This window comes from Balaenoptera acutorostrata, chromosome X (assembly GCF_949987535.1).
Source record: "Balaenoptera acutorostrata chromosome X, mBalAcu1.1, whole genome shotgun sequence".
Lineage (NCBI taxonomy): Eukaryota > Metazoa > Chordata > Mammalia > Artiodactyla > Balaenopteridae > Balaenoptera > Balaenoptera acutorostrata.
The window spans coordinates 37,204,031-37,228,777 of NC_080085.1; the positions used below are offsets into that span (position 1 = coordinate 37,204,031).

General features: G+C 41.6%; 1 protein-coding gene and 1 pseudogene across 8 annotated transcripts in view; both read right to left on the reverse strand.

Moving 5' to 3' along the window:
* CASK (calcium/calmodulin dependent serine protein kinase) overlaps nt 1-22,556 on the reverse strand; it is a 393,911-nt gene extending 371,355 nt beyond the window's left edge. For 2 of the 8 annotated variants that reach the window (XM_057537971.1, XM_057537969.1), the window contains exon 1: nt 21,925-22,556. In XM_057537971.1, coding sequence (XP_057393954.1) covers nt 21,925-21,983 — 59 coding nt within the window. In that variant the 5' untranslated portion in view covers nt 21,984-22,556. The remainder of the gene's footprint in view (nt 1-21,924) is intronic. The other 6 variants (XM_057537972.1, XM_057537970.1, XM_057537976.1 and 3 more) reach the window with 4 other exon arrangements.
* On the reverse strand, nt 18,396-18,490 carry LOC114235843 (U6 spliceosomal RNA; annotated as a pseudogene).
* Nucleotides 22,557-24,747: the final 2,191 nt, after the last annotated feature.

Consider the following 24,747-nt stretch of genomic DNA (forward strand, 5'->3'; position numbering starts at 1 on the left):
AACTTAAGCAATTAGCATGTTCATTGTTGCCAAATGCACAATGCAACAGTCAGGGATACCATTTGCTGCTAAAAGAAGACATTCTGGTAGAACCTTTCCAGAAATCAATCAGGCAACCTATGTCAAGAGGCTTAAAAAATGTCTCTATCCTTTGACCAGGCAATTATATTTCTAGATGCCATTCTTAGAAAATAATCTGAAATCTGAATAAAGCTTTAGCAATAAGATACTCTTCAAAGTGTTATTTATTATAATATTTTAAAATTTGAGAAAAAATCTTTCAACAAAAATTACTGTGTCAGGCACTAAAGATGAACTGGAAAAAAAAAAAAACAGTCCCAGCCCTCTTTGAGTTTAGAGCCTTTTGGCAAAGGGAAACAAATTAAACAAGTAATTATCTGAAGTCCAACAACAGGGGAATTATCAAGTAAATTATGAGACATCCAAATGATGAGATGATACACAGCCATCAGAAATTATTTATAATGAATTATCAAGGACATGAAGAAGTACTTATACTAAAGGAAAAGCTATCAAATTATAAATGGGTATAAAAAATATATTGAAAATCTAAGAAGGGGAGCAGGACTTCTGATGGCAGGTACTAGCAATCCTAGGTACAAGCGGGGTCTGTGGCATTTTAACTTGGGGCTGCTTCCATTACCCCCACTACAACCTGTGGCATTGTAGTTCTGGGGACACTGACACTGCCATTAAAGGGAGCTGACCTGATTTGGAGCTCCAAGGGAAAGCCCCAAGCCTGCAGCATTGTCAAAAACAATAGGGATCATTAGCAAACAAACATCACAGCTGCCTAAGCCTAGAATACTGGTTGGGGCAAATAAGACCTCAACCAAATACGTAAAAGGGAGCTCTGGAGAATGAGACAACCATAGGGGGCTTAAAGCTCTGACATATTCTTGGGGTTCTGGAAGGTTGGATGCATGTGAGGCCTTGCATTAGATGCACTGTGGACAAGGAATAAGCAAAGATCAAGGAAAGAGGAGAGCTTCCCAGCTTATCTACCAGAAGGATTTCACTGTTTAGTTTGAATTTCTGTACAAGAAGAAAGTAAAAGCCAAGGCAAACTGGTAAACTGCCTGAACTTTGAAGGCGTGGACTGGGGCACACATTCAAAGTCCATGCATCTAATAACCCTACTATACTCCAGACATTATATAAGTGCTAGAGATATAGAGTCCCTGGTTCCTGCCTTTGAGAAGCTCATATTCTAATCATGGAACCAGGTGTCCAAGAAGTAATTAGAAATCTAAGAAAAAGAGAGGGTTTCAAGGGACGGAGGGGCTTTTGATTAAACACAGCTAACTGAATATAAGCATCTGTCTACCTCCCTTCAGAAGCCATGAGAGTGAAGAATTAGGAAAGATATAAACCAACAAGATCGAGAAAGTGGGAGAGAATCTGACAGTAAAAGAGAGAAGTCCACAAAATTTTAGAGGAAAAGCCTTTGAAAAAGAGGTAACTGACTTGGTTGTATCTTTCTTCTTTCTCCCAAGTACCTCCAGTGGGGCCATCTAAACTGAAGCAAGTAATAAGCTAGTCCATTCCTGAGGGCCTTAGAAAAGCAGAAGGTAAAAGTTCAAGAATTGACGCTTCCATGGACATCTGAAGGAAACAGGAATTTAATTTTTCAAAAAAAGGGAGGGGGGGAATCCTCTAAAAGAGCAGTAAGACTCTCAGATTCTTTCACCTCAACCAGAGCGTCAGGCAACTGCTTTTTCTCCACACAACAGAAGACTTTCTGGAGAGGCTGAACCAGAGTCCCCAAACTCAGGAACACCGGCCATAGCTGAGAACAGAAATGGGATACTTTACTGAAAACAAGAAGTAAAAATCTGCACAGCCAATGGTGAAAGATCCAGCCCTTTCCAGACTGGGCTTCTGAATACTAGATTCGAGCTTATTACACCCAAATACCCTCCCACAAGAGATTCAAGGAGTCCTAAGTAGAAAAACTGACTGGCTTAAGGAAAAAAAAAACTTCACAGTTAGTTCCTCATAAATACCCAGGTTTCCCCCAGTCACACCACAGGGAAGCCCATCAGTCAACAAGCCCCACTCATGTACACTGAGTTTCCAATCAACTATTCCATAACAGAAACAACCTCCCCAACTAGCTTGAGGGATACCTCTAACATGAAAGATACCAAGACTAAGAAATGGGAAAAGAAACTCAGTAAAAAACAGACAAGATGAGGAAGATATAATTCACATATCATAAAGTTCACCCTTTTAAAGTATACAATTCAGTGTTTTTTAGTATATTCACAAAGATGTGTCTCAATCAGTAAGCACTATCTAATTACAGAACATTTTAATAATCTCAGAAAGAAACTCCACACCCATTAGCAGTCACTCCCCATCCTCTCCCTCCCCCTCAGCCCCTGGCAACCACTAATCCAGTTTCTGTCTCCACAGATTTGCCCATTCTGGACATTTCATATAAATGAAATCATACAATATGTGGTCTTTTCCATCTGGCTTCTTTCACTTAGCATAATGTTTTCAAGGTTCATCCTTATGGTAGCACGTATCAGCACTTCATTTCTTAATTCTTTTATGGCCGAATAATATTCCACTGTGTACAACTACCACATTTTGTTTATCCATTCATCAGTCGATGAACATCTGGGTTGTTTCCACCTTTTGGCTATTATGAATAATGCTGCTATGCACATTGATGTACAAGTTTTTGTGTGAATATATGTTTTCAATTTTCCTTGGTATATATCTAAGAGTGGAATTCTGGGTTGTAGAACCTATATTTAACTTTCTGAGGAACTGCAAGAGTGTTTTCCACAGTGGCTGCACCATTTTACATTTCCATCAGCAATGTATGAGAGATCCAATTTCTCCACATCCTCATCAACATTTGTTATTGTCTGTCCTTCTGATTCTAGCCATCCTAGTGCATGTTTAGTCTCACTGTGGTTTAAGGTAAGTCTCATTAAGTCAAGTCTTATTGTGTTAAGTCTCACTGTGGTTTTGATTTGCACTTCCCTAATGACTAATGATGTTGAGCACCTTTTCATGTTTATGGGCCATTTGTAAATCTTCTTTGGAGAAATGTCTAGTCAATGAATTTTAAATTTTATTTAACTTTAAATAGCCACATCTGGCCAGTGGCTAGAGTATTAGGCAGATGGCAGGATTTAGCATCTGGGCCCTTACCTTTGCTCAAGGTCAGGTGGGACTGCCTAGGTGACTGAAGGTCAATCCCGGCTTCATACCTCAACCTGGATGCCCCAGATGGAACTAGGAGTGAGGCAGCAAGGAGGGAGGAAAGGGAAATTGGTGCAATACCTGGAAGGAGGACGTACTTGGCACAGAGCCTGGCTCTCAAAACTTACTGTTGATAATGAAAGCAACTCATATTTATTGAGCACATGCAAGGCACCAGGAACTGTGCTTTATACCCACTGTCTCATTTAGTCGTTAAAACAATCCTATCAGGTAGATTCTACTGTATCCATTTTACAAATGAGGAAGCAGTTTTAGACAGATCAGCTAAGCAAGTATTAGTAATTTTACTCACCATAAAATTCTCCATTCCATTTCAACCTTAGAAATGTATTTTCTTCATCTAGTTTAATTATAACAACGATCTGACAGTTCTCAATAGGGAAGCTAAGTGTTATTCAGGATTCCATCATTATGTTCAGCATATACTGTACAATTCTATATCTGCTAACCTATCCCAAAGGGACATTATGAGAATTAGATGGTTTTTGAAGCAGCAAAGTATTAGCACTAAATGAAAATCTGAACTCCTGACTTTGTGCATTATGGGTCAGATTTTATCTTTTCTAATGTGTTCGGCTACGTCCTCCCCTTCTTTGAATTGGTTCAACAACTATATAATGAACATTGACTATGTGCCAGATGCTGTCCTAGGTGTAGAGATACAGCAGTGGCTATGACAGCCATGAATCCTGACCTAATGAAGCTTAAAAGATATATTAAAGAAATATATGGTTTTAAAAGTATACAAGCTTCAATAAGTTTATGTCACATGGAGGCGTTGTTGCAGTGTCTATTTCATAATGAACCTTATCCCTGCAGCATAAGTACCCTTAAATGACACTCTCTGCCTACTAAGAAATTCTGAGTCTGAACATTATAGCCTTTAAAATGGCTTAAAATCCACACATTTGGCAGAACTACGGCAGTTGCTTCTAGGGAAGTAGCACCCAGCTCCCAAGCACGGCCAGCTGCCAAGGAACAAAAGGAATTATTAAAGCTTACCTTCAGCTCCGCAGGGCTGTCCGAGACTCTTATGCACACCAAGGGAGAACAACACAGCCAGAGTCAGCAGAGCACTTCTCCTGCCTAAAGCGCGGCGTGATTTCCCAAGCTCTCCTCACCACCCACCCCTGGCCCCTACTTCAGGTAGATAAAACAGAAATGATGAGGCTGTTCAGATGATTCGTGTGGATGGCTACTGTGCTGACTGGGACGACAAGGCTGCAGAACGCTGCTCCCGTTTAAAGAGCTCACATTGTATTCATCGCTATAAATAACAATTTAGGTTTTAAAACACTGCATTTCCATACTACATTGTACAAAACAGTAAAGCTCAAGTTCTCCTGTACATGGGTTGCTCTTGACAAGAGACCTAAGTAGCCACACTCTGAGGGCTGGCCGTTGCCTGACCCTCTCTCCTTGTACATCGCCTCTGGGATGAGTAAGCAGGGCAAAAGGTATGAATTAACTTGAATGGGAAAGCCCAAATGAAAGGTCTAACTCAATCATTTCCAGTCTCAAGCTCACTATTTCCTATGTCTTACCCAGCATCCCCTACCAAAGTAGTCAACCCAAGTTGACTGAAAGAAATCACGGACCCAAGAAACTCACCAATAACATAGCTCAGAATCATTCAGCCAACTCATGTTTCCTGACTTAAAACATCAGTCATGTACAACCAGGGAGTCACAGCTGCAAAAACAACACTTTTGCCTGATCTTACTAAAAGAACTAATGGAGACTGGGAGAAGGCCCCTCCCCCTTTTTTTCACTTCCTTCAGTGGTGTGGGTAGCGAGAAAGATTCCAAGTGCATCAATAAGAACAACACTGGGCTTCCCTGGTGGCGCAGTGGTTGAGAGTCTGCCTGCCAATGCGGGGGACACGGGTTCGAGCCCTGGTCCGGGAGGATCCCACATGCCGCGGAGCAGCTGGGCCCGTGAGCCACAACTGCTGAGCCTGCGCGTCTGGAGACTGTGCTCCACAACAAGAGAGGCCGCAATAGTGAGAGGCCCGCACACCGTGATGAAGAATGGCCCCCACTTGCCACAACTGGAGAAAGCCCTCGCACAGAAACGAAGACCCAACACAGCCATAAATAAATAAATTTTTAAAAAAAAGTTACTCTTTAAAAAAAAAAAAAAAGGAACAACACTGAAATTCAGTTCTTGTATTTTATATGACACTGACCACCAATTACCTTAAAGCCTGAGAGTAAGTACAAAAGAATACTGAGGGTGCATTATGATAGTCCAACTAAGGATAGAAATAGCCATCATTGGTTATGGGAAGACTAATGAAAACTCACCCAGTAAACATCCTAAGATTACCCACAATATTCATTATCTATATGCTCATAAACATCCTTGTGAGGTACAAGTGACTAAAGCACTCCAGGCCAAGGATAAAACTTTTCCAGATGGGATGGTGCTATTTCAGTGGCTTAGAGTACACCAAACAGCTCCCATGAATTCCTAAATTTAGCAGTCACAAAGTGGGTTTTCTCTTGGGGAAGTAAAAAGGCAGCAAGAATTAGGAGAAATGAAGACTATAGTAGATAATTAAGTTAGGTTACACTAGAGTACAGCAAAACCAAGGACATACCAGTGCAAAATCAGTGAGGAAATGTCACAGAATTGTTAAACAGGCTACCACTATTACCAAACATAGAAGGAAAGGGCACAGTAGTATATTATTTTCACAAGTCTCTAGTCACTGAGTAATAATTTGATATCAGAGAGCAATGGGTTTATAGAAATAATAGGGTCAGGTGTAAAGGCAAAAAAAATAGCTGTTTGCCTATTGGTTTCAGATATTTGTAGTTCAGTGTTATGGGCAAGAAAACAGTACTACTAAGGCTTCAACTTGGGCAGGGATCAGCAAACTTTTTGTGTTAAAGGCCAGAAAGTAAATATTTTAGGCTTTGCAGACCATATGGTCTCTGCTACAACTACTCAACTCTGCCCTTGTAGTGTGAAAGCAGCCACAGACATTATTTAAATGAATGAGTGTGGCTGTATTCCGGAAAAACTTTATTTACAAAAGCAGACAGTGGGCCGATTTGGCCCATGGGCCATAGTTTACTGAGCTCTAATCTAGAGTTCTAAATCAATGGTTCTCTAACTTTAGTGGGCCTCAGAATCCCTTGGAGAACTGTTAAAATGGAGATTGCTGGGCCCCACCCCCAGAGCTTCTGATCTATACGGCTAGGGCCCGAGAATCTGCACTTCTAACAAATTCCCACGTGATACTGCTTTTGCTGGTCAGGGTGAGGTCCACACTTTGAGAACCACTGCTGTAGACCTCACTACTAAACAGGGAGTTCAACATTTTAAGTAGCTGCTGAAGTTCACACCAGATTGGCCACAAAAATTTGTCACTTGTAGTAAGTTCCAAATTTCAAAGCTCAAATAAAATTAAGTAATTTAAAGAAAAGCAAGGGGAAACACACTAGTCGGGATTTTTTTCTTCACTTTGACTTCAGTGTAAACATTACCCCATCCGTAAAATACACACAATTCTTCCTCAAATCTCTTTATTCAACATTTTTCACCCAACATGTTCTAAGTCCTATAAAGATTTGAGAAGTATTAAGCTCTAGAAATCAAACAAGAAAATAAAATCAGTTTTAAAGACAACGGTAAATGACTCTTGCAAAATCAAAAAATATTTGACAAAGCCCATTTCTAATTAGAAGTGCCTCATTTCAAAATAATACATGTAAGGTAGTTTAAGACTTTTGAAGAATTGTGTCATTTTATGTTCATAAGGATCAAATGAGGTAGATAATATAGCCTTTACTAACCTTCTTTTACAAGATGAAGAAACTGAGGAAAACAAACCAAATGCTGATTTGTCACAATTAAAATTTTTTCCTTAAAATACTATTTTTCCCAGTAAGTTTTAAACTGCACTAATCAAATCCAACTTGTACATGTCTTTCCAGGACTATGTCTATGAATGTGTCTTCATGGGGAAAAATATCATTCTAATAAGATCTTCAAGTCCATATTCATATTCATGGGGCTAATGCTGAAGCCATCCAGGCAAGTCTAACCAAGAAGCCTGAACTTTAATCAGATGGCAATTTAAAGCACGCTCTACCTTTAGTGCAAGTGGGTCACAGATTATGGAAGTGTAGTGATCCCTTCCCAGCAGTACAATAGAAACACTCAGAAATGGGAGAAATACTATTAATGGAGATAATCCAAAAAGTAGAGCAGCAAGCCTAGAATCTCCCTCTCCAGGTTCCCAGGCTCTTTCTGCAACAGTGATAATGTATTCATTTGAATAGATATTTACACAAATCATTTTTACATCCATTTTAAGAGGGAAATGTTTTTTAAAAAGAAAGAAAAAAGGAAAGAAATATAATCTACAATACGTATGGTCAGTAGACGTTTTTTCCATTCTTATTAGCATTCTTCTAAAAGTTTTACATATGTTGATTATAATGTGAGATAATTACATTCTCACTTTAACCTGTAATCTGAATACTCCCGTAACAATTTTTTAAAATTTACATGAAATATAATTAAAGAAAGTCCTTAGTGAAAACGCCTTCTTATTTGTTTTACAAGTATCTATTTTACAAGTGACTAAAGAAAAAATTATTAAAGATAATCTCAAATTCAATGCCAGATATTACTGCTGGGACAAAAATCCAGTTAAGACAATATTAAGCCTAAGAAGACCAGTAAAGATTCTAAATAAATAAAAGTTCACCATTCTGCTTCTGAACTAATGGCTCAGATGGAATTCAGCAAAAACTTCTAACCTAAATAACGTAATATAAGTAATACTGTCCACAGATTATCATAGGAAGAGATGCCTTTTACTGTCCTCTGAAGCCAACCTAAGAAGTATTTTCATCAAAGTAAGTGGTCTAAATAGATTCCAACATGATCATTCTTCCACTTGACAATGTAACATGATCTAGTAGATGAAATGCTGTTCTGTAAATGTAGGTAATTTAGATTCAGTGCCCAATCGTATCGGAGACTGCAACTTTAGAATCTTTCCACCTCATTTTGCTTGTGTTTAAGAGGTGGACACTGCTGCCTTAATAAAATTTGGGGAAGTTACATAAAAGAACACTATAATATCCATAAATCTTATATATGGCTGTTTCCTAAATATATATTCTGGGATTCTCCTTGTCTCAGTTTTGAAATTTCACATTATGAACAGTTAATTCACCTTTCATATATCCAAATGCAAAGACAAAAGCTGATACAAAATTCCTCCTTTTAACATAATCTTTGGAGCTTTTCTCAACACTGCAAAATTAGAACAGTCTTGCAAACAAATTATGTAAATCTATAAGCTCAAAGAATGCTATCTTTCCTATGTACATAAGAGGCAATGACAGTTTTTTTAAGCCACAAAGCACTCTAAATAGTGTATGTTTACTACCACAAAATGTATCAAGTGAAATGAATTCCAGACACGAAATAGAATTTGAAGTTTTATTTACACTACACACCCTAATCCCAAATAATGACTCTAGCAAGGGCTCTTGGTGAAGTCATAAAATATACGTAGATGGCACATCACAACTTTCCAATTAGGGATGGAGATTTAGCTAGCGATGTTTCCCCTAACTTTATTAAAGCTAATATTTTAAAAAATATTCCATCTCTGACAATTTCTAGTATGTTCTCCACTCTGCTTTCATCCATTCTACAGGCAATAAGCAAGAATGAAGGAAACAGTTTTTTTCAGGCACTCCACATTTACACTGCCTCCAGTCAGACAATCTTAGAAGAATTTTAATGGGTTTCTTCCCCTTTAACCAAGGATCAAAAAGAGAATCCAAAAGCAGTAAAAACAAACAAAACAAACAAACAAAAAAACCCTAAATGTACAGTACTTCCCCATTTAACAGTGACAACAGTTCAGTGGACTAGTCTTAATATCTTTATATTTTGGTAGAAACAATCTACCTACTATGGGGCTACTGAGACCACTGAAAGAACAACCCAACCTTGAGGGTAAACAAAAATGGGAACTGGACAGTCAGCTCCAGTTTCATTTTTAATATACAACAGGATCAGCAAACTACAGCCCAAGGGCCAAATCTAGCCCACCACCTATTTTTGTAAATAAAGTTTTATTGGAACACAGCCACACATTTGTTTTCGCATGGTTGTCTTCACACTACAACGGCAGACTTGAGTAGCTGTGACAGATGTGTGGCTCGTCAAGCCTAAAATATTTACTATCTGGTAGTTTACAGATAATTTGCCAACCCTTGTACTACAACATCTAAAATTGTTGAAAATCAGTATAAATATGTCCGTGAGATAAAAGGTTGACCAACAACCCATAAAATTTGCTTTATGTCACAGTGTGTAGAACAGACTCTTAGGCAAGCTGTGATAGTACTCCCCTGATTAAAAAGCATCTAACCGGGCTTCCCTGGTGGTGCAGTGGTTAAGAATCCGCCTGCCAATGCAGGGGACACGGGTTCGAGCCCTGGTCCGGGAGGATCCCACGTGCTGCAGAGCAGCTAGGCCCGTGCACCACAACTGCTGAGCCTGCGCTCTAGAGCCCGCGAGCCACAACTACTGAAGCCCTCGCACCTAGAGCCCGTGCTCCGCAACAAGAGAAGCCACCGCAATGGGAAGCCCGCGCACCACAACAAAGAGTAGCCCCCACTCGCCACAACTGGAGAAAGCCCGCGTGCAGCAACGAAGACCCAATACAGCCAAAAATAAAAACAAATAAATTAATTAATTTTAAAAAAAAGCATTCTAACCCTCATAGACTGCTGGTGGGAATGTAAAATGGTACAGACACTTTGGAAAACAGTTTGGCATTCCTCAAAAAGTCAAAGAGAGTTACCATTTGACCCAGCAATTCCACTCCTAAGTATAAACCCAAGAGAAATAAAAACAAAACTTGTTTTTGAATGTCCATAGCAGGATTAATTATAATAGCCAAAAGGTGTAAACCACCCAAATGGCCCATCAATTGACAAATGGATCAACAAATGTGGTCTAGCCACACAATAGGATATTATTGGGCCTTAAAAAAGGAATGAAGCGCTGATACATCTACAACCTGGATGAACCTTGAAAATATTATGCTTAGAAAAAGAAGCCAGTCACAAAAGACATGTTGTACGATTCCATTTGCAGGAAATGTCCAGAATAGGTACATCTGCAGAGACAGAAAGTAGATTAGTCATTACCTGGGGTAGGGAAGGACGGGGAGTAAGAGTTAAAGTATACAGGGTAGGCTTCCCTGGTGGCGCAGTGGTTGAGAATCTGCCTGCCAATGCAGGGGACATGGGTTCGAGCCCTGGTCTGGGAAGACCCAACATGCCGCGGAGCAACTGGGCCCGTGAGCCACGATTACTGAGCCTGCACGTCTGGAGCCTGTGCGTCTGGAGCCTGTGCTCCGCAACAAGAGAGGCCGCGATAGTGAGAGGCCCGCGCACTGCGATGAAAAGTGGCCCCTGCTTGCCACAACTAGAGAAAGCCCTCGCACAGAAATGAAGACCCAACACAGCCAAAAATAAATAAATAAATAAGTAAAGCCAGAAAACATCTTTAAAAAAAAAAAGTATACAGGGTTTCTTTCGGGGGTGATGAGAATGTTCAAAAATTTATTATGGTCAAAGCTTACCCTTCCCCCTCCCCATATCCTCAAGTCCATTCTCTAGTAGGTCTGTGTCTTTGACAAAGTGAGAGAGTGGCATGGACATATATACACTACCAAACATAAAATAGATAGCTAGTGGGAAGCAACCGCATAGCACAGGGAGATCAGCTCGGTGCTTTGTGACCACCTAGAGGGGTGGGATAGGGAGGGTGGGAGGGAGGGAGATGCAAGAGGGAAGAGATATGGTAACATATGTATATGTATAACTGATTCACTTTGTTATAAAGCAGAAACTAACACACCATTGTAAAGCAATTATACTCCAATAAAAATGTTAAAAAAAAATTTATTATGGTCACCATGCACAACCCTGTGACTATACTAAAAACCACTGAATTGTACACTTTAAACGGGTGAACTGTATGGTATGTGAATTATATCTCAAAAAGGTGTTACCCAAAATAAGGCATTCTATTACTCTGCTAAAACATCTAAAATCAGAGTATTAGAGTGTTATATGTAGGAATACCTCTTAAAAGACAACCAGTCTCTGCTTATACTAAATGACAAGCAGTGTAACACTACTGAAGAGCAGGCACTTAGACCACGTATACTCAGGTGCAAATCCCCACATTGCCACTATTATTGCCACTTTGCCCAGGGCAAGTTACTAATCTCCTTATTCCTCAGCTTTCTCATCTGTAAAATGGGGAGGAGGGTGATTGCCTCAAAAGGAAGATCTGTGGCCAAAGTTAAATTAGAAAAATATAAAGAATTTAACACCATGTCCAGCACATAATGAGCTCTCAAACCACAGGATCTGAGAACAACAATAAATTCCTAAAGTTGTCCCTGAAAACTTCAGCTTTATACTTGTTTGAATTTTTTATATGTTACCTGTGTCACTAAAACTAAAATAGGAGCTGTGAACCTAAAACTGCTCTAAAGTATAAGGATTATTAATTTAAAAAATAAAACAGGGTGAACATTTTCAAAAACTTTAAGATTTCTTTTATTTTCCCTACCTGTATTCCTCTACTCCTTTTTCTAAATGAGATAGGCCTAAAAAGATTAAATAAGTTACCTAGGAAGCTTGACATCATTCAAGCCCCACCTCCTCTGTAAAGATTTCCCCAACTTCCTTCTCCTACTAGGTGGTCACAGTCTCTGGATTGCTCACTTAACACACTCTCCTTCAACTCCTGACTGAGTACTTACTATGTGTCAGTTGCCCAGTTATGCTGAGGATACTAGATGAACAAGTCAGATGCGACCCTGACCTTAACAGGACTTAAGTCTAGTTAGATTAGGTTTTAACTGTTTGTCAAATTCTCTCGTGGACCGAGAGGTCCTTGAAGCCAGAGAACTAGAGTATTTGGTGAATAATAATGATAACGGCAATTTAAATAACAACCTTTAGACATTTTACGTATACCATGTTATTCAATCCGCACAACACCCCTGCAAGGTATATGCTATCACAACCATTTTACATATAAAGAAACTGAGGCTCAGAGAGGTTAACTAACTTGCCCAGGCCCACACAGCTAGAAGTGAATGCATAAATGAAAAAATGAATGAATGTTAATTAGCACCACTAACAGTTTTACACACATGGTAGAAAAGAATGTTCATTTCACCATATTATTTATGTAATAGAGCCTGTGTTTAGCACTGAGAAAGTGCACATTTGGAAATTGTTGAAACTTATCTACATAGCTGCCAAAAGTAATTTGAGTATCTCAGAAACATTCTAGAAATAAAAAATACTTATGCTGCACTTCACAATCACTAACCCATGCAAATGGCTCATGAAGCAGCCATCTTCATTCCTTCTATAAATAAGGAGAAAATGGTGACAATGTACCCAAAGGTTACCAGATCAGATCTTAGGGGGCTGCCTTACAAGCTACAAAGCACTGTGGATCCATATGTTTGGGGGAAAGTAGGTACCAAGCCGAATACAGATTCAACATAGTATATTTTGGATATTATTAAGCTACAGAGAGAGAGAGAGAAAGAGAGAGAAAGAGAGAGAGAGAGAGAGAGAACACAATCATCATTGCTAACTGTAAATGATTCAAATATTCAAAACAAAGATAACAAAGTTAAAAAAAGTATATCAAAAGAGATAAAAAAGAGAATGTGTAACAGAATACAAGAAGTTGAAATGAAATAATATGCACTTAGATACAAAGAAACTGGCTTAAGTGAGACAAAATAACAGTTTCTTATTGTGAGTGGATGTGGACAACTAAAAAAAGCCAATGAACAAATTTAGCTGCGGGGGGCGGGGGTGGAGGGAAGAGGGATGTGAAAGGGGAGGAGAGTACTACAATTATCCAACTGGGACCAGAAACCTTGAGGCAAGGAAGAATTCAGTTCCCTATAGGTGAAGGATTTAATAAAAGAACAATGGTTTGACAAATATCAAGAACTTAAAAGTATCTAAAATTTACTTTGTCATTTCATTAAAGGTATCCATTTAATTGAAAGTTATGCACCAAGCTTGGGAATCAAAAAGACCTAATTTTAGGAAAGCCAAATGGTTTTACCTAAAAGCCAGGCATCAGAATCTGCAAAACACAATTCTAGTGAAAAAAAATGTACTCCTTTTTTTTTTAACCCTAAATATGTTGGTGTTGAGATAGATTCACAGAGAGACAGTATAGTATTACCAACATCCACAGAAATGAAGCCAGAATCTCGCTTTTTAGTCACACCATGACAGAATATTAAACATTATATTCATTTTGATAGATGCTTTAAATTGCCTCTGCTATAGATAAGCCTTTTCTTGGTCCTCAATCAGTGTGCTGGCATTTTACATTATTGATCTGCCCAACCTTGAGACTTCTGTGATGTTCAGCTATCCCGATTCTTCTAACTCTGTGAGTTATACTCCAAACCACAACACCTCCCGCCCCGAGCTCCATCAACCCCCAAGAACTCATTCATTCATAGTTTAACTTCCACACAGTTGATTCCCAAATATTCACTATCATTCCAGACCTCTCCCCCAAACTCCACCCGTATATTTCCAGCAATGATCACTTAGAAATGGTCTGCACTCAATTCAAAGACAAAAGTACCAATCCATATCATGGAATACTGGGCAGCAGGCTAAGGGGAGACAGAGTTAGACAGATATATAGATGGATATGGAAAGGCCATCAGATACACTATTTTCAATGTAAAATGAATATTTCAGTTTTTTTTAACAAAAAACTTCCAGAAAGGTTGTACAAAAACTGGACAATGGTTACCTCTGGAGAACAGAGCTATGGATGGTGGGAGAAAGGAGAGAGATTCACTATTTACCCTTGCATCATCTATATTTTAAAATTCATTTTATAATTTTATAAAAACTAGTTAATTAATTTTAAAAAGTAATGGAATATTATTAAATCTCAAAATTGGAAACATATATGAACTTTAAGTCAAAACTAGCTTCAGAAGCGAAATCTTCCCAGTATAGAAAGTCAAAGAGAGACTCTCCTATGCTGACTTGGGCTCTGTAACCAATCACAGCATAACACAGTCGGCCCTCTGCCGGGTTCTGTATTCGCATATTCAACCAACTGTGGATTGAAAATATTCGAAAAAAAATTCCAGAAAGTTCCAAAAAGCAAAACCTGAATTTGCCTCTCGGCATCTACTTACATAGAATTTACATTGTATTAGGTATTATACGTAATCCAGAGATGACTTAAAGTAAAAGAGAGGATGTGCGTTAGTTACATGCAAATACTATGCCATCATATATAAGGGACTTGAGCATCCACGAATTTTGGTATTAGTGTGTGGCGGGGAGAGGGATCCTAAAACCAATCCCCTCACAGATACCAAGGGACTGGCCATCAGGGTAATTACATTTTACTCAGTTGAAAGATGGGATACCAAGATAAATGGGTGACTGGGAGAGAAAGGAGAGCAGGTCCTTTAGCACCTTGAACCCTGCAGTATAAATCCAATGCCATATTTGGTGGTTTAGAACCTGCACTCTCAGATGCAACTAAAAAATAAAAACAAAAATGTGAGAGCTGTACACCCCATCAGCTTGTGGCTGTGGTTAGGTACCTGCTCTGCAGCAGTAACTCAGTCACTTGATTACTTAGGTGTGCAGTGTTGGCAGACAGCTGAGATGCTCACCACTCAGCAGCTGTGGTTCAGTACACAGTTTTCAGAGTCAGAGAAAACAATTTCAGTATTTTTATCACAGGATATAGGAATAACTACCCTGTGGAAACAACCCTACCCCACTCCCAACAAACACCTATCTCTGAAACCTCATTACTTCTGGTTTGGCAAGTTAGGAGTAATCAATCAACTATTCTGTCTGTTGGGGCAGGGGAATTGGAAGGAAAAAGCTGGAGAGTAAAAGGGGTGGAGAAAGTTCCAAAACAAATTATATTTTGGATGGATGGTCAAGATTCTACATTTCGGGGCTTCCCTGGTGGTGCAGTGGTTGAGAATCTGCCTGCCAATGCAGGGGACACGGGTTCGAGCCCTGGTCTGGGAAGATCCCACATGCCGCGGAGCAACTGGGCCCGTGAGCCACAACTACTGAGCCTGCGCGTCTGGAGCCTGTGCTCCGCAACAAGAGAGGCCGCGACAGTGAGAGGCCCGCGCACTGCGATGAAGAGTGGCCCCCGCTCGCCACAACTAGAGAAAGCCCTCGCACAGAAACGAAGACCCAACACAGCCAAAAATAAATAAATAAATAAATAAATAAATTTATTTAAAAAAAAAAGATTCTACATTTCCATGCATAAACTTATCAGTTTGGTGGCAAACACTGGTTATTTCATTAGAGAGAAAGACAAAAAGAACACAATAGATGAGACAACGAACCGTAGTATGGAACCTCTACTGAAGAGGTAAGAAATTTAACCAGAAAGTCGAACAATTAAAATTTGCAGTAAATAGGGAATTCCTCGGCAGTCCAGTGGTTAGGACTCCACGCTTCCACTGCAGGGTGCCCGAGTTCAATTGCTGGTCAGGGAACTAAGATCCTGCAAGCCGCCTGGCACGGCCAAGAAAAAAAATGTTGCAGTAAATAAACTCTGAAAATGAAGACATATGCCTTATTTTAAGGAAACTCACTGCAGCATTTTCACAACTGGAATCAACAGCAGAATGCAGCATGAAATGAACGGACTTTAGAACTGGTAGGATTCCCATGTGATCTTGGGCAAGTTACTCACCCCCCTCTGAACCTCAGTGTTTTCTGTAAAATGGGAACAATGAAAGGAGATAACATATGTAAAATGCCTAATATTAGAAGGCATAAATGGCAACTCCCCTTACGAAGTAGGCATGTTAAGTTATAAAAGCTTTTTTTTTACTTGTGGACAATCTATGTCAAAGTTCGTTTAAACTGCTTCTGCCACATTTAAAATGTGAAAACATTTACAAAAATGCAATAATTCAAGAACAATCTCAAAAAGTGAGGTACACTTGCTTCTTTAGTTTATTGAGTAGAGCTGTAACTGGAGATGTTTGAAAGAATTTTCAATTTAAAGGAAATATCCAGAAACACAAGGGACATTAGAAAGATGTAGTTTGGCAGGTGAAACTGTTGCAGATACAAGGGGAAAATGGAAAGGGGTGAACTGCATGTGTCAAGGCCATAGAACATGTCAGTCATGGAAGGTAAGGGAATCACAGGAAGCATTATGAAGACAACGTGCAAACCACACTTCAGGAACTCCAAGTCCTAACGCAGTCTGTAAAAAGCGGACGTGAAGACACTCTGAGAAGGTTGTGCACAGGCAGAAAAGCAACTGAGTGGCTCAGTTCCCTCCAAAGTGGTCCCAGAATCAAACTCCATCATCAGGAATCAACACTGCTTACCTCCTCCCAGTAAGGCCTGCCCCACAGCTTGGATCTTCCTGGGGCACCAGCACTTTAGCTGGTGATTGTGCTTCTTTTCCCCTGTTACATGACTGTCACTCTGATCAAGCACTTCTTTCGTGGAACATATACTCATTTCTGGAAAAATCTTGGTTCCTTCAGGCTCACGCTTGACCCTTTCCTAACATTAAAAACTCGTTTACCTACCATGTCTAGCTAAAATTCCCAGGGAAGGTGTTCCAACATGACGTAACACTCCCCCCTGTGGTACTAGAAACCCAAATCACTGGGCAAATCAATATACGTGAAAGCCATAGTAATTAGGACAAATTAGCAAAGCTGAATTTTTCTCTATGCTAAATTATATATTTTACATATTATTAATCTGGTATTTACATAAAGGCTGCATTTAACTCAATTCTCTGGCAAACAGCATTATTGGAATTGCAAGTATGAGATTTAAAGTGTATAAGCAACTTAACTATACCCTTTTAATAGAGTGTATGTCCAAACACAATCCATACTAAACTGACAGATTTCTTAATATTAAATTAAGTCATTATAGTAGACAGCCATCATCAACTGTTATTGAAGCAATCCTTGTTCTGATTGTCATCAATCACCATATTAGCATTAGATGAGTGTCATAAATCAATGTGAATCTTAAAAGACCCAAAAAAATCAAAGCCAAACACAGGCTGAAACCAAATTTTTATACAATAAGGCTCAGGAACACAATGTAGAGAAAAAAAAATCCACGTCTTGGTCTTTTGGCTTCAATACTTCCCCCAAAACATTTATTCTAGTTTTTAAAAACCGTAAGCCTCTGAAAAGCCAGTCCCAAAATATTACATGCATAACCTAAGTTTTAAACCAATGACTCTCAATCATAGCTGCACATTAGAATCACTTAGAGAGCGTTAAAAAAAAAAAATACCAATGACCAGGACCCACTTCCAGAGATTCTGATTTCATTGCTCTGACACAAGGCCCTTGAATTGATCTTTTTAAAAGCTCCCCTGGTGATTCTAATATGCAGCCAGGTGGAGAACCACTACTTTAATACAGCCTTTTGGGACAATAATTGCTCTGAGGTTGATAAACATGCTTTTTGCCTTTTAATGAGATTTTATTAAGACTACTCAATTCATTCCATAGCTAATGAGCAACTGTTACATTGTAGGCACTGTGTTAAGAGAAAGATGTGTAAGATATATTCCCTGCCCTCAAGAAGCTCCCTGGGGGCTTCCCTGGTGGCGCAGTGGTTGAGAGTCTGCCTGCTAATGCAGGGGACACGGGTTCGAGCCCTGGTCTGGGAAGATCCCACATGCCACGGAGCAGCTGGGCCCGTGAGCCACAATTGCTGAGCCTGCGCGTCTGGAGCCTGTGCCCCGCGACGGGAGGGGCCGCGATAGAGAAAGGCCCGCGCACCGCGATGAAGAGCGGTCCCCGCACCGCGATGAAGAGTGGCCCCCGCTTGCCGCAACTGGAGAAAGCCCTCGCACGAACCGAAGACCCAACACAGCCAAAAATAAATAAATAAATAAATAAATAAATAAGAAAATCCTTTAAAAAAAAAAAAAAAAAAAAGAAGCTCCCTGTTAGCTAGGTAGAGAGACCCATAAATAAGTAACTGTAATTAAATATGATAAGTGCTCTTGAGGTGTAAGCAAATACAGCATGCCTCACAAACTTGCATGTCATCCTTGAGCAGGGGTCATGCTGCATCATTCCAATTTTAGTTTATGTCCTACCAAAGCAGGAAAGTCAGAAGTTACAGGTTACTAAATACTGAGGCAAATATTCAGCCTACACAAGGCGAAAAGTGTACATTTTGCTACTCTCCTTCACAGAAACTGCTGTACCATGAAGGTAGGCATTTCTATGTTTTAATTTGGATGAATCATTTTAAAATTTCCTTCATGTAACATTACTGATTATGCACTTGCCTATAAAACCATCAATTTGCAAAAGATACAGTAAATGCTTACGAACATAAAAATTAGCCGATTACCTGTATTTGCATAATACCTTTCCTTTCCAGTAATTGCTACATTTGCTAAGACAAGAAGTTTTGGGACAATGACAGCATTGGAGATTTGTTTCAGTCTCTTGAAAGATGTTACATGGGAAAATGTCATGGAAACAATAGGCATTCAAGGACCATTTGTAAGACTTTCAAAAATAAAAAGCACAGGGGAAAAGAGTTTAAATTTTTTAAAAAAGATATGGCATTCTCCCAATATTCATAATGGATCAGGCACCTGATTCCCTGTAAGTTAATGGATGAGTGAGTGAGTAGATAAGTAGTGAGGCAGGAGAGTGAGTGCGTGGTCAACTGATGGTAAAAAGGTGAAATCCATTTTAAAGCACTTCAGTGAAAATTTAAACCTGTTAAGCCCTAGGGGTCAAAAACAACTTGTGATACTAATTTGTTATAAAAGAAAAATCACAATTCCAGAGAACTTGGATAGAAATCAACAAGGTTTTTGGTACAAGTGAGGGCTTCCTGTTTAAATCCAGAGTTGAACAAATTCTGAGTTAAAATGCATGCTGTCAGAGACGCTGCAAGAAAATCTCAAGTGAATTTCAATTTCCAGATCAATATATGCTGAGACAATTTACCGGAGAAAACCTTCAACCTTTACACAGGGTGAGGAACACTATCATTACATTCTCTGCCACAAAGGCTACCTTGAATTCATTATTTCACAGAATGACATATTATAAGCAGCACTGGCCAAGTCAGATTTTGTAGGATATGAATGAGAGTTCACGTTCACAGTAGTTAAGGTAGCCATAGAGGAACTATCACCTCAAAATTAGCTTGTTCCCCATCCTTATGCAGCTCTGAAGCAACAGAGGAGATGAATCTAGTTCTACCAGAGGCGTTTCCTGAAAATATTCTATCAATTATAAGTCAGCAGAATACTGATTGTGCTAATGTGATGCTGTGATGCTGACCATTTCTTCTCGATATCCAAAGAGTCACATCATCACTCTTTCAGACCTCAAGGAATCAGAACTAGTTACTAACGTTGATTCAATGATGCCTATTTTCCGTTATCACAACAGAATTAACATTTTAATCTCACATTTTCCGATTATGACTTTGCTGGCTCATTTAAATCAAATATAACTAAGACACAACAAACATCATTCCCCCCACGCACACACACACACACACATAATTATTTGGGGGCTTTGGGGAAACACCTAAGTTACCTGCACTGGGTGCCAAGAATGAAGAAACCAAGGAGATTTTTTTTTTGACATATTTGTCTCTCTAGAACTGTGCTATTCACATATGGCTATTGAGCACTTGAAATGTGGCTAATCCAAATGAGGAACTGAATTTTGAATTTTATTTAATTTTAACTTAGAAAGAGATACTTGATTCAGTTATTAGAAAACTTTTAGGTATGTTTGGAACAACTTGGGTATGTGAATCTACTTTTGCAAATGCAAATTTTATGAAACTTAAATACAGAACAAGTATTTACAATGAAAATTTAGCTTAGTGTCAGAATTGAGATGTGTGGTTAGTGTAAAAAACACATTGGATTTTGAAGAGTGAGTATGAAAGAAAGGATGTAAAATAGCTCACTAATGATTTCTATACTGACTACATGTTGAAGTGATAATAGTCTGGATCTATTGGGTAAAAGAAAATATTTTATTAAAATTAATTGCACCCACTTGCTTTTAATCTTTTTAATGTGGCTATTAGAAATTTTACATATATAAAGTTACATATGGGGCTCACATTATATATTTTCTGGACCACTCTGCTTTAGAGCACTTCCACAACCACTTTACCAGGGCGCATTTGGATATCCTTCTTCCAGTAGACAGGCTGGTCATGTAACAATAGGGGCAAGGAGTAACACGTCCTTGTATCAACTGGGTCTGAGAAGTGTGTAGCAAGCGCTACCCACAATTTCACCATGTGAGGCGACACTGTAATACCTCAGCATGAAAGGAAAATAATAAGTTATCAGCACTTAAACAAATTGAAATCCAGTACTGCAGACAACTTAAAAGAGATAGAGCCAACTGCTCTAAGGTCTTGCTATCATTTCCCAACTGCGGACCTTAAAATAGACGATAAAGCACCGCTTCCAAAAAGAGGCAAAATATTTCAATGGTAGCTATCTAGTAATCCTTAATAACTAAGCAAAAATTTCTCTTAAATCTTATCTCCTCAACTTCTAAAGCCACAGAATACACGCTGAACTAGGAAATCAACTTCAGATCGCCAGCATTTCCCTCACAAGCAAATTAGCAGGATTGTGCACTTGGAATACTGTTTGACAAGAATGAAATGGAAACTATTCAAAACAGATTTAAGGAATGGACAATTAGATGAGGAACTGCAGATTTAATTCTCAATCAGCACTGTGATTAATCTGATTCCCTGCTTTTCCCTAGTGTAATTATACAACACAGATGAAAGGATGAGCATTTGGACTGTCAGTTCTATATTCTGGACCAGCCCGGTGACTCAAAGCAGACGGCGCTACCACGCTAAGCACCATCCCAACAACAGTCGAGGGAAGCCTCGAACACTGATTTAACAGTCATTGCATAACGAGGCATTAAAAATTCGGAAACCCCCAACTCTTTCCACGTTGGTCTACACCAGGTGAAAAATTTGCTGAAACTGAATGCACCCCGTCTTAAATGACCCCCTCCAATCCGGGAATGGGATGAACACAAAGGCATCTATCTAATACCCTGCACAATAGACACACACCCCACAATTTAAAATCCTGGACGTTCTTTCTCTATCTCTCCACGGAAGCAAAGGAAATGCAAGCTGCTCTTTTCGTTAATGGTCTGTGGTACACGCAAGGTAACAATAAGCTCAACTGTTCCCAGGAAGCAACTATAAAATCGGTTCTGCCACGTCCCTGTGCAACCGTCAGATAAAATGCAGACAGCAGATTTCAGCCGGCCCCACGCCTCATGGGGTGGCCAACCTCGGCTCGTCGGCCTCCACGGATCGCCGAGAAGCCCCCAGACACCCACCCCGCGGGGGGTCCAGGTACACGTCTATAAATACTCCCGGGTGAGGAGGACGAGGGAGGAGGGGGGGAGGGCAGGGGGCAGGCCCCGGGCGGGTGCGGGTGCGGGAGGACCCAGGTATCACTGAAATGCATTTTCCCACACTCCCGCTCCCTCGCGTGGAAACTCACTTGCCGATCACCTCGCACAGCTCGTACACATCCTCGAACAGCACGTCGTCGTCGGCCATGGTCCGGAGGGGACAGTGGCCGCAGCGTGGAGGGCTCCGAAAACGGGGGTGGGGGCGCCAAAGAGCTCAGTGCCCGGCCCCTGGCTCGCCTCCTCCCCTCAGGACCCGCGAGCCCTCGGTGCCGAGGACACTCGAGCGGGGCGGCGAGGCCCGGAGACTGCGGCGCCTTCCTCTGCGGGCGACCGCCCCGGCGCGGGCGGCGGGGCCGGGGCGCTGGAGCGAGGGCGGCCCGGGCCCGGCGCCGCCCGCCCGCCCGCTGCTCCTCGCGCTGCTCGGGCCGCGCTGCCCGGCGTGCGGATCCTCGGGGACCGCGCGGCGCCTCGCTCTCCTCTCGTCAGCCCGCGTGGGCCGCGAGGCCGCGACCGCTCCCTCGGTCGAGGCAGGCTCCGGCGCGGCGCGGGGCAGCTCGGGCTACAGGGGGGGCCGCAGCAGGACCATGGAGGGAAGATCGCCGCGGAGGGAGGTGGCGGCAGCAGATCGGCGCTGGGGACCAGGAGGCGGCGGCAGAGACGCTCCCTCCTCCTTCTCCTCCTCCTGCCGCCGCCGCCCGCCCGCCTGGGAGTGGGAGGGGGTTTCGCGGGACTGGCTCTCCGTGCGGGCGGGAGCCGAGGCCGCCGCCTTCAGCTCCTCCTCCTCCGCCTCGGCCGCCGACCAGCTCGCTAGCCCCGAGCACCCTCCTCGCGCACACAAGACCTCCTCCCACTCCGGCCGCACGGCTTCCAGAACCACAGGCCCCGCCCACTCCAGCCCGTCGGGAGGCGGTGGCCCAGGGAAAGAGCCCGGGCAGAGCGGCGCATGCGCGCGCCGCGGGCCACGTCACGGCAAACCGGCGGGCGCCGGGAATCTAGAAGGGGCGGGGGGCTGAGGCACGCGGGCGGCATCTGCTTAGGCGGGGGCGGGGCGGGGTCGTTACCCCCGCGACCAAGCCGCGGAAGGGGTCGGGGACAAAAGGCCTGCGACCGAACGCACTTCCTTGGCTCTCTGAGGCGACAGGCTCGGAAGCCCGGCCGCTCCCTCCTTTTGTAACCACGAGAAGCCTTTCCCAGTTTCTGCTGGGGGAGGAGGCTGGGAAAGGGTCCTAATGAATGGGAAAGCAAGAACAGAGGCGGCGAGGTTGTCACTCCAGATCTTGCTAGGCGGCTGATGCTTTTAGTGCCACTGTCACTCTTTAATGAAAACGAGGGCTGTGGATGAAGTGTTGTCCACCTACAAGAAAAGGACCAAACAAAAACTGTCCAGGAAGATGTGCAACAACAAATGGCAATTTACAGAGACAGCTTCTCCCGCATTCTGCCCCAAACTCAAATATCTATCCAGCGCCTACACCCACTAGAGACAGCCTAGAGAGAGGTCAGGAAAGCAGGGTCATACAGAGACTTTAAACCCCTTTGTATATTGCCCCCTCCCAAATTCCCACTACCTACTCTGCTCCTTTTACTCCCTACGAATGTTAGGCATGTCAGGATAAAAATGCAACTAGAGGGAGTGGATGGTACAGGGTCAGCCAGGGAGTGAGGTTATGGGTGTTGCCGTTGTGTTAGGTTGTATTCAATATGAAGATTTCTGTTCAACTGAGCATGTGCGGAATGAGCCAACGCCATCAGACAGGTATATGCCTCAGTTGAGGACCAATAAAAAGAAAAAAAAAAGTCTTTGTTCCTCTGCACAGCAGAAGTGCCCGATTAGTTCATAAATCAGCTTCTAGAAATCATCTGGTAAAATTCTCAGTACGGTAATTAAAACAAAAAAAGAAGAAGAGAAAGAAAGAAAGAAAAAAGATAGTATTTACCAGAGTGTGAGGGGGTGGAGACAGCCTATTTTCTCTTCAGAAACGTTTTCTGCAAACCCTTGACCACTCCGTTAAGAGGCTGAGAGATTTGCCAGTGTTAAAGATTTGAGTACTAGACCTTTTTTAAACAATGCAAATCAGAGGAAAAATGTAATTGTGTGAGAAGGTTTTCCTCATTTTCCAAAGAGCTTGTGCATTCTCTAGAGAAGGGAGCTTTAGAGCCCGGGAAACATTGCCTCCATTGAGAGTCCCACAGCTCCAAGTCACTCACTCCAAATTGGCATGTCCACCTGGTACCTAGTGAATAAGGTGTTACTCCATTCTGCCTTGAAGTGTACAGCGACCCTCACCTTGTCAGCTTCATTTCCTTTCCCCAGTCTAAGTCGGAGCTATGCCAAGTCTTGTCGACTTCATTTTGGGGTTTGTTATCTTCCACAGGGACCTATGCTCAGAGGTAGAAAAGGACAATGACAAAATAAAACAAAAGAAGTGAAGTTGAATAAAAAAGACGACTACAGAGATAGGTTTGCATTCTGCTCATGGAATCACAGCGGGTTTCGATTTGGAAAGAGCCTCAGAGGTCGGCCAGTCCCACTCTGTCATTTACAGATGTGGGGTATGCCACCATGATTGGCCTAATTTGACATTCCCTGGTCTCTGGCCTTGAATGGTGCAAGGTCTTCCAGTCAGCTCAAAGCTCAGGACTTTCCCCTCACTATGGATGTGAAACACTCTGTTTCTCCCCACCCCATCCCCCAACCATCACACTGGCCTTGAATAAAGAGTATGCACCCTCATTTGCTGCCAGCAGGCATCTTGTGTCCATGAGGGTAGTCAGACCTAAGATGAAGGTGGAACTGAGGGGAAGCAGCGTGGAGATGTCCTCAATGACGTTATCAATCTCTTGTTTAGCCAACTCTCTACACTTTCCCATCATATAAGGCAATGAATTTCCTTACTGTTTAAGCCATTTTG